This window comes from Canis lupus, chromosome 21 (genome assembly GCF_003254725.2).
Source record: "Canis lupus dingo isolate Sandy chromosome 21, ASM325472v2, whole genome shotgun sequence".
NCBI lineage: Eukaryota > Metazoa > Chordata > Mammalia > Carnivora > Canidae > Canis > Canis lupus.
The window spans coordinates 10,936,941-10,950,638 of record NC_064263.1 but is presented as its reverse complement, the minus strand read 5'-3'; the positions used below and the strand labels follow the sequence as shown (position 1 = coordinate 10,950,638).

The 13,698-nt window shown below is 35.3% G+C and overlaps 1 protein-coding gene across 6 annotated transcripts in view; it reads right to left on the bottom strand.

Moving 5' to 3' along the window:
• Window positions 1–401: 401 nt before the first annotated feature.
• The window catches only part of NOX4 (NADPH oxidase 4), a 179,319-nt gene continuing 166,022 nt past the window's right edge, over window positions 402–13,698 (bottom strand). For all 6 annotated transcript variants that reach the window (XM_049099071.1, XM_035703753.2, XM_035703754.2 and 3 more), the window contains one exon: window positions 402–8,202. In XM_049099071.1, coding sequence (XP_048955028.1) covers window positions 8,082–8,202 — 121 coding nt within the window. In that variant the 3' untranslated portion in view covers window positions 402–8,081. The remainder of the gene's footprint in view (window positions 8,203–13,698) is intronic.

Sequence of the window (13,698 nt, the reverse complement as noted above, 5' to 3'; positions counted from 1 at the left end):
CATGGGACTCAATTCTGGGACCCCAGGATCAGGCCCTGGGCTGAAGGTGGCGCTAAACCGCTGAGCCACCTGGGTGGCCCTCTCTCAAAATATCTTATTGTACTGTACTCATGTTCACATGAGGAAAAGAAGTAAGGGGAATAATGCAGGCATCTTGACTTAGCGTCACACCGCTACTATGTATTGACCTCCTGATACTTCAGGAGGAGGATCATCTGCTTCCAGAGCACAGTTGACTGCGTGGAACTGAAGCTAAAACCACAGAAAGCAAAACCACAGATAAAGGGGAACACTGCAAACAAAGTTCTTTGAGGAGTGACTATATGGTTGTAAATATTTAAAGCAAACGCAATGGTTGGGTAAAACTGAAATCCTCAGTGATAAAGTATAAAAGTTCAACATTTAGACTTCATGATGAACATACTATATTTTATTAATTTTCTATGCAGAAAAAAATATATGATTTTGACATCTTTAAATTGTATAAATATTTCAATGTTTTAACAGGCACGATTAGGAGATGTACATAAGAATAATAGCAAAATAAAAAACACCAACCCCCAAGTAAAACCAAAATCCCAAACCCAGCATATTAAATTTAGATATTAGCATTCTATATTTCCCAATTATACATCAGACAAAATGAAAGTTACAAGAGTTGAGAAGTTTGGAATTAGACCACTTTTAATGCTTCAAAGGAACATTTCTTAAATATTGCTTGTTTAATATCTTCACAAGTAAGACTAGTGTGATCATTGGTTCTTTCATTAGGATGAAAAGAACACTAATCTGTTCTAAAAATCCTGGAGAAAATAACACTAACCTGTTGTAAAAATCCTGGAGAAAATTCTTATTACTGCCAAAGATACACAACTCGTTTATTTTTTTAAAAAATTTTAAGATTTTATTTATTTATTCATGAGAGACACAGAGAGAGGCAGATACAGGCAGAGAGAGAAGCAGGCTCCATGTGGGGAGCCTGATGTGGGACTCGATCCCAGGATCTCAGGACCACACCCTGAACTAAAGGCAGATGCTCAACCGCTGAGCCACCCAGGTATCCCCACAATTAGTTTATAATGAGAGGGATTTTAAGTATATTTGTCCAATCTTTCTTTGTTTAGCTTTTGAACACTGTGCCATGTTCTAAAACAATAAAGGTTTTCTACAAACATACCATGTCTTTACAATAATAAAATTACATTAAAAAATAACTCTCTATATATTTTTTCCAAATTTTTGCCAAGTACTGACTCCGGGTTAGTGCTTCCTCTCTAGCAAGGTATAAACTCACACCTCCATTTAGCCAGACAAGAATCAAATGCCACACTTGGATTGCTGAGCATCTCTATTTTGATAGAACTATGCTTCTTCCTCCAATTGCATACCTGCCACCACTGAATGCTTATTATGAAAGCTAGAAAGTGTCATTACACATTATTGCAGAATGTCATTTTCATTCAGGCAATTTACTTTCTCTCTCTCCTCTCTCTCTCTCTCTCTCTCTCTCTCTCTCACACACACACACACACACACACAATTTAAATACAAATTTCTACAAAATAACACAGCTTTGATGATGATACATAGTGTGAAGTATCTTTGGTAACAGTTTTTAAAAGATTAATTTTATTCCATCTAGGAATTAAATAGCTACAGTGAAGTGCTGTTTTTCTCTCTATAGAATTATTTCTAGTTTTAAGATATAGGCCTTGGTTTTAATTCAGTAGGATGTCTCATAAATACCTGCTTTTTCCTCCATCAAACCTTAAGAAAATAGGATAACTTATATCACCGTCTGGCAATTCCTAGCTTGACTGTCATAGATCAATACAACCATCTCTAGCCACATTGGGCCTGATCAAAATTAGTGAAGAGGAATCCAGAAGGCAGCTATATTGAATATAACAGGCAGATGTTTATGGGAATCTCAGAAAAACAAAGATAGATAGTGATGCTTATTTGCTTGTGGGTATTTCTCTACTTGCCCAGAAAACATAATTAAATTCTAAACCTTTCAGGTACAATGGACTGTGACTCATAAAAGCCTATGCTTATACTTCCTCAGAGCAGTGTTTGGTTTTTGCTATGTTATCAAAAAACTTACTAAGGATGATTTACCCAGGGAATTTCTCTTACCTCAGCAAGTTTTCCCCTCTTCTTCCCCACATGCTTGCTCCACTACATCCCAATAAAAGGCATGCAAGCAGAGGTAGAAATTACACACATTTTTATGTTCATAGCCTTACACTCTTCAGGGGCAAAGGCTACACATCTTTGGATTTCCAACCTAGGGCCTGTCTACTCTACACACTAAAGGTAGCTGGACAAAATGATGACCCTGGCACTCTCAGGGTAAACAGAACTTCAATCAATCATTACTTTTGAAAGCAATTTCTACTTTTCCCAACTCTGAATATGAATCAAATTTTAATGTGAAGAGAAAAAAATGAAAGAAAGGTCCCTGTCAATGCCATTTGGTAAGCAAATGGCGGCCATCTTTAAAACAAGGACATAATTGCACCTGGTGAGCACCTAGCTATGTGGTTAAAGATGCTAAGCTGACTTGAGAGCTAGAATTTTCCTAAACTAGACAGTCCCTGGGAATCAAGAATAAACTGTGCAGTAAGTACATCAAGTCACAGAATGTGGAGTACAACCCAGGTCACATTCTGACATATATGTGGTAAGGTATTTTACATTCTTTTAAGAGTCGGTTGGAGGGGAACACCTAGAAGATGGAAGTGTTTTCTCCCTAATGTGTTGGTTGCCATGTATTTTTTAGCAGATAAGCAAGGCCCCCATTTTGTACACTGTGTAGATTTCTCACCACTAAAATGAATTATATAATCATCCTAATTGATAACTAGTTTTAAATGAATGTGCAGGTGAACAGATACACTGTTACAATACAAGAGAGAACTTCTGTTGCTCAGTGTCTGCATTTATGAAGAAGGGTTCATTCAATGGGTGGAAGGATAAGAGCGGAGAAATATGACCTTGCAGTGACAGAATTTTAATGTGCAGTGTATGCAGCTGAAAAAATGCATGGCAGACTCCGTTTCTTTTTTTATTGCAACATATATTAGCACATTTACATAATGCTGGTTCTCATCTAAATGGCAGGGTTGTCTCCAGGTCAACCAGCAGCTCATGAAAGCTCTAATTCTCCTAGAAGCCAGATATAATTCTGATCAAAGGTAACGCTTCTGCTAAAATTCTAATGCACAATGAAAATGTGAAAGGACCCCTAGAAACAAACCAAACGTTACATCTTTTTACATTTTCCCAAACCGCAGTAATAGCCAGCTCTGCCACACTTGAACATCTATCAAGTTCTGAAAAGAAAAGAATCATCACGTCCTGATGTGTTCAATAATTTTTCTTTCCTTGACTCCTTTTTTTTTCCTTCGTAGTTTTGCTCTTCTGAAGCATTTCTTGCCCTTACCAATTAAAATGCTGCTTAACACTGCCGTAAGATTATTGGTGTGTTTTTTTTCTTATTTTACAACGTAAAATAAGAAATCCACTTTTAGATTTTATCAACAGGGACATAAAATTTTTTTTATAAGAGAAACTAAACATTCTGCATATTCACTTCAAAAAAAAATTCTGGTCTCTGTTCTAAAACAACATTACTTAACTTTTTGCTAATTTTAAGTGACTGGCATGGCCATTTTTCTCTTTCTCTTTTAATGGACCCTTCTTTGCTAAGTACTTTGAAGTCTTCTGCTTCTTTGGTTTGGAAAACTTCATCCAGCTAGCTTTCGCAACTTTGTCCTTTGAGAATACCACAGTATGGGATAAAGAAGCTGGGGTAATGGAGTGGAGATTTAGACAGAAGGAGACAGAGAGTTCTCATTGTTCTGCGCTGGTTGAAGTAAATGCTCATTATGCTTGGTTTCATTTATTTCCTGTCTCTCTAGTTAACAAAAAGCTGATTCTTTTCTCCTGAACATAATGGTCATATGAGTAGAGAATAATAATCATCTGTGTTAATATCAACATTTCCCTGGATGGTTAGAAAGCTGGGAAGTTACGACTTCTGTTTATAAATCTAAATTTAAAATTAAATATTAGTTTTTCCTAGAAACCATACTATGACATATTTCTTCAAAGTTCTGGAGAACATAATCCCTTTAGCATGATCGCCATATTTTAAAACTGATTTCTGGAAATAGGTACTAATTGGCAAAATATAGAAGACTTACATTTAGAATCAGAAGATACATAGGGAAGAAGAGTGTGGATTTTCTGCACCTGAATCTGGAGTTAAGACATACTACCTTATTTTCCACCTTGCACTAAATAGAGTTTACAGGGAGACTCAAACTAACAGGACCAGATACATCTTATTAGATATGTATGTCATGGATCCCTGGGTGGCGCAGCGGTTTGGCGCCTGCCTTTGGCCCAGGGCGCGATCCTGGAGACCCGGGATCGAGTCCCACGTCGGGTCCCGGTGCATGGAGCCTGCTTCTCCCTCTCCCTGTGTCTCTGCCTCTCTCTCTCTCTCTCTCTCTGTGTGTGACTATCATAAATAAATAAAAATTAAAAAAAAGATATGTATGTCATGAGGAGGGGGAAAGCATCTTTCAGTAGCAGAGGTGAGGAAGGCTGAACCCCAGTTTCAGCTCTGTGACAAACTCAAAGGAAGACTTTTTATCCCCCACCACAATGAGTGCAGTCACTACCTGTCACCACACGTTACTACAATATTACTATGCATTCCCTGTGCCGTACATTTCACCCAGCAGATGATGGAGCAAGATACCATTTCCCTTTACACCTTGGTTTTGTAGACCACAAAATAAATACTACTCCTAACTTCAGACTTTTATGTTTCTATAACATTACTGGGAATGAAAATATCCTGGACAGCACACAAAAAGGAAATGTTTATCATAAGCAGCACTTAAAAATGTCTCACCAGTTTGTTTAAAAACACCACCACAGATTAGCTGAGCTAACCTTAAGGAAAAATATTTTTTTAAGTTTTTTTTCTCTTTAACATCATAGACATTCTTTAGCACTAACATTATCTGTTGATGACAATGGCCCATTGGCTTCCAGCCAGCCTCTTTAACAATGCCTTATTTGATTTAAGTCTATTACCTGCTGTGAGTGCTCCAAATAAACGCTGATTTGGGGAGTCATAAGTAACTTGGATATAGAAATTAAATCATTTCAGCCTATGCTTTGTCTATATTGCTTTTATTTTTTGCTTTAAGTGCTTCTATTATCACAATCACCCAGCTGGCATTTTAAATCACTAAATGAAAAAAACAAAAAACAAAAAACTACCATTTCATTTTTAACCTGACTTAAAAAAAAAAAAAGTAAGCCCTGAATATACACGTGGTATGTATGTGTGTGTGTGTATGTATGTATATGAATCTGAGTCTTTTATTATTATGGATATGTAAAATCACAGCCTTCCCTTGCATAAAGCAGGACACCTGAAAAGATTAAAAACCCAGGGAATATTCTGTTGGATTCTGTTTGAGGGCATATAAAGAGAATTTCCTTTCCTTTGTCCAGACAGCTAATTTCCTACTATAATCTTACAAAAATAGATAGTTTCTTGCAAAAAAAAAAAAAAAAATCACACAAAAAAGTATAGGTAGAAAGACCTGTAGTGATGGATTATTTTGTTTAGAGGTTCTTAAATTGGGGTCCTTGCTTTTGGAGATTATTTGTGGGCTTCCCAAAACTGTAATATTTTGTATCAATGTCATTTATCTTCACTTTTAATCAGGTTCTCAAAAAGATACATTACCCAGAAAAGATTAATAACTACTAATCTAGTCCAAATGAGAAATCTTAATCCCAGAGTGGGGACAACTTGCCACAGTCATACCATTGGCCATCCAGAGCTGCATAATTCAAACCCCTGAGGCTGCTCATGCTAGTGTACATGCAAACAAATTATGTTTCTTCAACTTGGATCATCTTGTGAAAAAACACTGCCTGCTTTATTTGTTGCAAAGGTAAAGTGTGCTTATAGAGATCTCAAAGATATCATTTCAATTTTAATATTTATCACCACTGACATAACTGTTTTAAGACCTGTATGACAAGACGTAGCCCCAGAGGAGAAAAAAAAATCCCTCAAAACAAAACAAAACTCTCTTCTACATGCATGATGAAAATCTAATTTTATTACTACCTGCAGAAGCAAAACTTTTCTATATTTAACACTTCATGTTTGAACATCAACTAGAATTTTAAAGGAACAGGATGTTCATCAAGAATAGCAGACCTACCCATAAGGATGTTTCTTTTTTTGAAAAACCTTCCACCTCTTTTACTGAAATTAGGTGTATTCATACAATCACATACATAAACTATGATCAGTAAAGAGTATTGCACATCAAGCCTGTATTACCTTCTTTTTACTAGTTCTTTCTGTTATATGTTTTTATGATAATTCTTTTTAATTTAGATAGTGTTGCCAAGATGTACTGGTTATCAAATATGCCTTTAGAGCTAAATCTGTAGGAACATTGCACATTTCCCATATCTTTTTCTGACTTGCCTTCCTTCCACAGAAAGAATAAGAAAGAATTCCAAGGGAAGGAAGAAATATCTGTAAGTAATATATTAATAGCTATTCAATGCTAGACGGTTTCCCTGTTTGGTTGTTACTGGTGAATCAGAGAAAAAAATGACAGTAGCATCTATCACGTTCTCTTAAACCACACAACATTTTAACAAAGGCAAGGTATGTCATTTTGCTTATTTCAGCAATGTGCTATAATTGATAGCAAATGAGAGATGTCTACAAAACAAAATCACTATACTGCAAAAATAACTTAATTCGTAAGTAGGGAAGTAGAGTCATCCCCTGAGCCAAGAATATAATGGCTAATGAGCATAAACTGATAGGATCATGCAGTATAGTCCGAAGAGTGACTTTAAACTCAATAATTTCCCATCAAGACCCAGAATACCAAATGCTGCAACAAATACTATTCTTGATTCTGAACTTAAATTCAAATAATTAATGAAATATTTCCTCTTGTGTAGAAAGCAAAGTATGGGCGGGTTTTTTGGTTGTTACTGTTCAGGAATGTGATTGCACTTTCAATGGGCTCCAGTAGAAACCAATGTGTGACAAAAGAAAGACATCTTATGACTCAGTGACCACTGAGAGACACAATGTTCTTCTGTCTCAAAGTGCAAATTAAACAAAGTACCTTAAGGGTCTAAAAATAAGAATCTATGCTGGGGGAAAAAAGTAAATAAAAATAACAGGCCAAAATGCTGACAAAGGAAAAAAGTTATTTAGTCTATACATTCCTTTATGATTTACAGTAATGATATTTTCTTCATTACTATCCAACAGTAATAGATTAAGTAAACTGCAGATGAAAAGGATCGATTAAATCATTGTGTCTGATGCATGCAAAGGAGGGCAGATTTCCATAGAGAGAGGAAAAAGGCAGAAAGATAAATATAAAAATACTCTATCAACATCTACAAAAGTTCATTCAGCATGAAGTCCACAGACATCAAATAGAGGTATTAGCATCAGTAGTGAGGAAGAGGAGACACAAAGTACCCGTATTAATAGAGAGTCCTGTGCTATATCTTCAAACATCTACTATATTTGCCTGGAGCTTTTTCTAAACCAAAGCTATTCTGTTTATACTCATGTAGAAAATGTAATCTGAGTTTCAATGCACTTTTAATTTCATTCAATCTTGTATTTGTTCAACCAAAAACAATTTAAAGAGGACCAAGGCTATCAGCCTCACAGTGAGCAAGTGCAGTGCCTCACTAGGGAGTTCTTGAATCGTCCATAAAAATCAACAGTGTGCATCAAATAGTTTTCATTTGAGCACTGAAAAGTGAATCATCACAGCAACTACTCTTCAGGGCCTCTTTGGTTTCCAGATTAAACATGTAATGTGACCTGTCATCCTGCCATATCCTCTGCATTTCCATTTTTAAATAATCATAAATAAGAAAACCTTGCTACTCTTTGGCATGACACAGCTACTTGATTCAGCTGAGCTTCAAAGTCTTAGAAATTGCACTCATTCTTGGTTTAGAGTCCTGATTCTTCTCAAAGGCTTTCAGCTGAAAGATTCTTTATTGTATTCAAATCTTGTCCCATATGAGTTGTTTCGGTTACTCAGTTTGTGAAGAGTCTTAGAAATTGAATTGGGTCCGCAGCAGAAAACACCAACAGTTTTCCTGGTGAGAGAGAGGGAGAAAATGGAAAATCAGGTGGCAAATTAGACAGAACATAACAAGATGTGTCAGGAGCATGGTTCAGGTATTAACAAAGTTCATTTCTTGCTGCTTTGCATGCTGAATTAATTTCCCAATTATTTCCAAATAGAAGTGATCACCATGAAGTACTTCATGCTTTCCCTGCAAGATTTCAGGATAATTCAAGGAATGTAACTAGGAGCACAGATTTGCTTATCATCAGACAGAAAGTGAGCAGTCTGCCCTTAGCCTTTCCATTACATACAGAAATCAAATCAATTGCAGCAGTGGATAGATGTCCATCCATACTGGATCATGTTAGTCTTCTCTTACTAGATGTTGTTTATGCATTTTTCTAAAGATCCCTTGAATTGGCATGGGCAGTGATGAATAAGAGAAAGAAAAGCTACTACCAATTTGAAAGGATAATGTTAAGTAACTAATTTATATCCATGTTGAAACAAAAGCATATTAATCTGTATGCATTTTCTTTTTTATTTATGCACTGTAAAAACTGCACCAAATGCCAAGCATGTTTTATTGTTTGCTAACATAAAATTTTAGTATATAAATTATACATATCCCTAACAAATAGACTAAATAAATACCAGAAAATGACTAGTATTTCACATCAATCTTCCTCCTAAGTTTGTTATTTGCATTGAATTCTTCTAGAATACCAAAATGATTAACAATTCATATCGTATCTTGGATAAAGTATAGTTTGTCCTCATTATCTTATCTGAGAATAAGTGGTACAGAAAAAAAATCCAGTAAATCCATTTAAATGGGTACTAAGATTTTATAATAAATACCTAAAAAATGATTTTACTAAAACTTTTCACCTTGAAAAATGAAACAAAGAGGGACACCTCGGTGGCTCAGTGGTTGAGCGGCTGTCTTTGGCTCAGTTTGTGATCCCAGGGTCCTGGGATCAAGTCCCACCTCGGGCTCCCTGCGCAGAGCCGCTTCTCCCTCAGCCCATGTCTCTGCCTCTTTCTATGTCTCTTATGAATAAATAAATACAATCTTAAAAAAAAAAGAAAATGAAACAAAGAACTACAAAAATAGAATTTTCACTTGCAGCCATGATGGAGTAGTGGGGACTAGATTCCTAAGAAAAAGAGAAAAAACCGAGGTCAGTTCAGCAACTGTCTCTGCTTATGGCCTGGAGGCAATCTACAGGATGCAGCACAGAGAAACTCAAGCCAAGATTGAGGGTCTCACTGAGTTGAAGAGACAAAGAATGGAATTCATGGAGGACATCAGGCGACAAATTCCAGAATTTGTGGAAGGTAAGAGAGACCCACTGAAGGAAGCTTTGGAAATCTGTAGGGCTGTATCCTCAAGTCTTTGGCTGAGTACTGATTTGCTCATGTGTGAGAGGAAACTACATGAATCTGGATAAGGAACTAGCAGGGAGCAGTAAGGCAAACAATTCTGAGTTGACACAAGGTTGTGAATAATTCATATTCCCACAAGCCAGAACGGAAAGATCTATATATCATATGTGGGCAATGGGTAGTGTTCTAGAAAGTTATCACCTTACTTGCAAGAGGGGGGTGGATGTTGGTAAAATTAGCCTTAGAGTGAAGGTGCTCTGGATCTATACTTAAGAAAGATCAAACTGAACCTAAGTCACAAACTGCATGCTAGAAACAAGTCCAACAATATTGAAAAGAGAAGATCAAAATTTGGCATGTAACATCTAACTTCAAAATTTACAGTATTCAATAAGAAATTGCCAAGAATTTTATAAACCATAACTGGGAATGTTATGGGCTGAACTATGTCCCCTCTAAATTTGTTATGTTGAAAATCAAACCCCCAGTACTTCAGAATATTTGGAGAGAAAAGCTTTAATGATGTAATTAAGTTAAAGCTTTAGAGTGGATCCTATTCCAATCTGAATAATATCTTTATGAGAAGAAACTGGATATATGAAGAAACATGAGAGAATGCACATGCTCAAAAAGATCATATGAAGAGACAGCAAGAAAGTAGTCATTTGCAAGCCAAGGAGGAAGGTCTCAGAAGAAATCAACCCTGCTAGCCTCTTGATATTAGACTTCCAGCCTCTTGAGTTTTGAGAAAATAAATTTGTTTAACCCATTATCAAACATTTTCTTGAAACAGTGATGAGAAACATACTTCATTATGTTCAAAAGCAAGCATCAACATGGTGAGAAGAGAAATAGAAGATTTTTTCAAGGCCTAAGTGGAAATTCTAGTGATCAATGAAACCTTTAAAATTATAAGTATACTGATAGGTTAACAGAAAAATAGGCACTGCAGAAGAAAAGAAAAGATAATTAAACTTAAAGACCTGGCACTACAATCTATCCAAATGGATCACACAGACAACAAAAATCAGGGAAAAAAAAATGAACAGAGGCTAAATCAATTAGTCTATCTAATCAACACTAAATCAACTAGTCAAAGATAGATGCAATTCTAGTCCCAACATGTGAGAAGATAAAGGAAAAGAGAAAAAAACACTTAATAAATAGTTGCCAGTTTTTGCGAAAATCTGATGAAAACAAATACATAGATCCAAGGGTCTAATGAATCCCAAGGAGAATACACACAAAGAAAACCATGTAAGTCAACTTACAATAAAACTGAAAACCAGTGACAAAGAGAAAAACATAAAAACAACCAGAGGAGGGCAGAAAAAGACACTTTACAAATAATAAACAGAAGATGAAAGACGGAGTTCTAGTAAAAAACTATGCATGTCAGGAGGCAATGAAGTAACATCTTCAAAGTGCTGAAAGACAAGAGAAAACTCAACTATGCTGTACCAAGCAAATTCTACACTAAACAAAAATCACTTTCAAAACTGAGGATGGAATATAAGCTTAGCAAACAAAAGAGGAGAGAATTCATCACCAGCAAGCCAGTACTATAAAGTATATTAAAGGAAATTCTTCAGGAAGGAGAATGAAATCAGATGTAAATTTGAGTTTACCCAGAAAAATGAAGAGTGCAAAAATGGTAAATCTGTGAATAAATATAATCTGTATTTTGTCTAACTTTTAATGTCTTTGAATTATTACTGGTGCCTAAAACAAATGGAATCACAGTGCATCATGAAGTATATAGCATATGGAAAAGAAAGAACAATAAGAATAATGGCCAAGGAGACGCAGGGGGAATGGAAGTACAGAAAGTGGTATAACATTATTTGGAGTACACTGTGATAAGCTAATGATGTACACTCTAAACTGAGAACAATGTTTCTCTGATTTTAGCTTCCTCAGAATTACTTGAGGGACTTCACAGACCATAGACCATCTGGTCCACAGACCATCCCTAGAGCTTCTGATACTAGAAATCTTGGATAGGGCTCAAGAATTTGCTTTTCTAACAAGCTCCTGGTGATGCTTGTCCAAGGAATGCAGTTTGGGAACCAATTCCTTAAAGAAATCACTAAAAGCAAACAGACAAACAGAGAAGTATGGCTAATATGCCAATAAAAGAGAAAAAAACAGAATCATAAATGTACTTAATCTGAAAGAAAGAAAGAAAGAAAGAAAGAAAGAAAGAAAGAAAGAAAGAAAGAAGGAAGGAAGGAAGGAAGGAAGGAAGGAAGGAAGGAAGGAAGGAAGGAAGAAAGGAAGAAAGGAAGAAAAGAAAGAAAGAAAGAAAGAAAGAGAAAGAAAGAAAGAAAGAAAGAAAGAAAGAAAGAAAGAAAGAAAGAAAAGAAAGAAAAGAAAGAAGAAAAAGCAATAGTAAACTGCCAGATTTAAACCCAACCAAAGGAAGCCAAGAATACTCAACGAGAAAAATATAATCTCTTCAATAAATGGTGCTGGGAAAACTGGATATTTTCATGCATAAAATGAAACTGAACCCCCATTTCACACCACTCACAAAAATTAACTTGGGAAGAATTAAAGACCTAAATGTAAGATCTGAAACCATCAAACTCCTAGAAAAGAACATAGGGAAAAAGCTCCTTGACATTAGGCTTGGCATTAATGTAATGGATATGTCACCAAAAGCATAAGCAATAATAGCAGAAATAAACATGTGGGACTCTATCAAACTAAAAAGCTTCTGTACAGCACAAGAAATGATCAACAAAATGAAAAGACAGCCTATGGAATGGGAAAAATATTTGCAAACTATGTATCTGATAAGGGGCTGGATTTTGTGCTAAGTGATAAAATCAGACAAAGATAAATATTGTATACTCTCATCTATATGTAGAATCAGAAAAATCCCCCCAAAAACCCAAACTCATAAAAACAGAGAGCAGACTGGTGGTTGCCAGGGCCAGGTGGGAGAGGTGGGGAATGAGTGAAGGTTGAAAAGAATTATAAACTTCTAATTATAAGAAGAGTAAGTTCTGGGAATGTAATGCACAGCATGTTGACTATAGTTAACAATACTGTGTTGTATAAGGTGTAAAGGTGCTAAGAGAGTAGATCTTAAAAGTTCTCTTCACACACATAGACACACACAGAAATTGTAATTATGTGAGGTGATGACTGGGTAGTCCTTTCACAATATATATATTCATATATCAAATCATTACACTGTACATATTAAACTTATGCAATTTTATGTTAGTTGTATCTCAATGAAGCTAGAAAAAAATTCAATATTTTTTGCTCCATGAAATAATAAAATGTAGTATATTTTGTAATGGATAAATATAATAAAGTGCAATGATAATAATATGTAATGAAATAGTTTAAACACAACTAAATCCTCCAACTAAAATACTCCAATATACATGAAACAAAAACTAATAGGACTGTAAAGACAGATAAATCAAGAATTACAGTTGACTATTCCAATGCTCTTCTATCTGTAATTGACAGAACAAAGAGAAAAATCATAAGCGTACTAAAGACCCGAATGCCACTATCAAGCAATTGGAACTAATTGTTATTTATAGTGTGCTCTATGCCCAAACAAAGGAATACAAATTCAAGTGCATGTGGAACATTCATGAAGACAGACCATATTCTGGGCAGTAAAACAGTCTCAATAAATTATAAAGGATTGAAATCACAGAGTATATTTTCTCAAAAGAACCCAATTGAACTAGAAATCAAAACCAAAAAGATATCTGTAAAATCCCCACATGTTTGGAAATTAAACAACACACTTCTAAAACAACCAATGGGTCAGAGAAGAAATCACACTGAAGATTAAAAATACTTTGAAGTGTATAAAAATTAAAACAGATCAACATTTGTATAATGTAGCTAAAGTGTTGGGAGGGGAATTTATAGAATTGAACACTTTTATTAGAAAAGAACAAGGGACTGAAATCAATGATACAAGGTTCTATATTAAGAAACTACCAAAATAAAACCCAATTAAACCCAAAGTGAGAAGGAAGAAAATAAAGTAGTGCAAAAATAGATTTTGCTTTATAAAATTTAGATTACTATTAAAACCAGATCTAGACACACTAGGTTACTTAAATCAATGCTCTGCATCTCTTGCCATCAGGGAAAT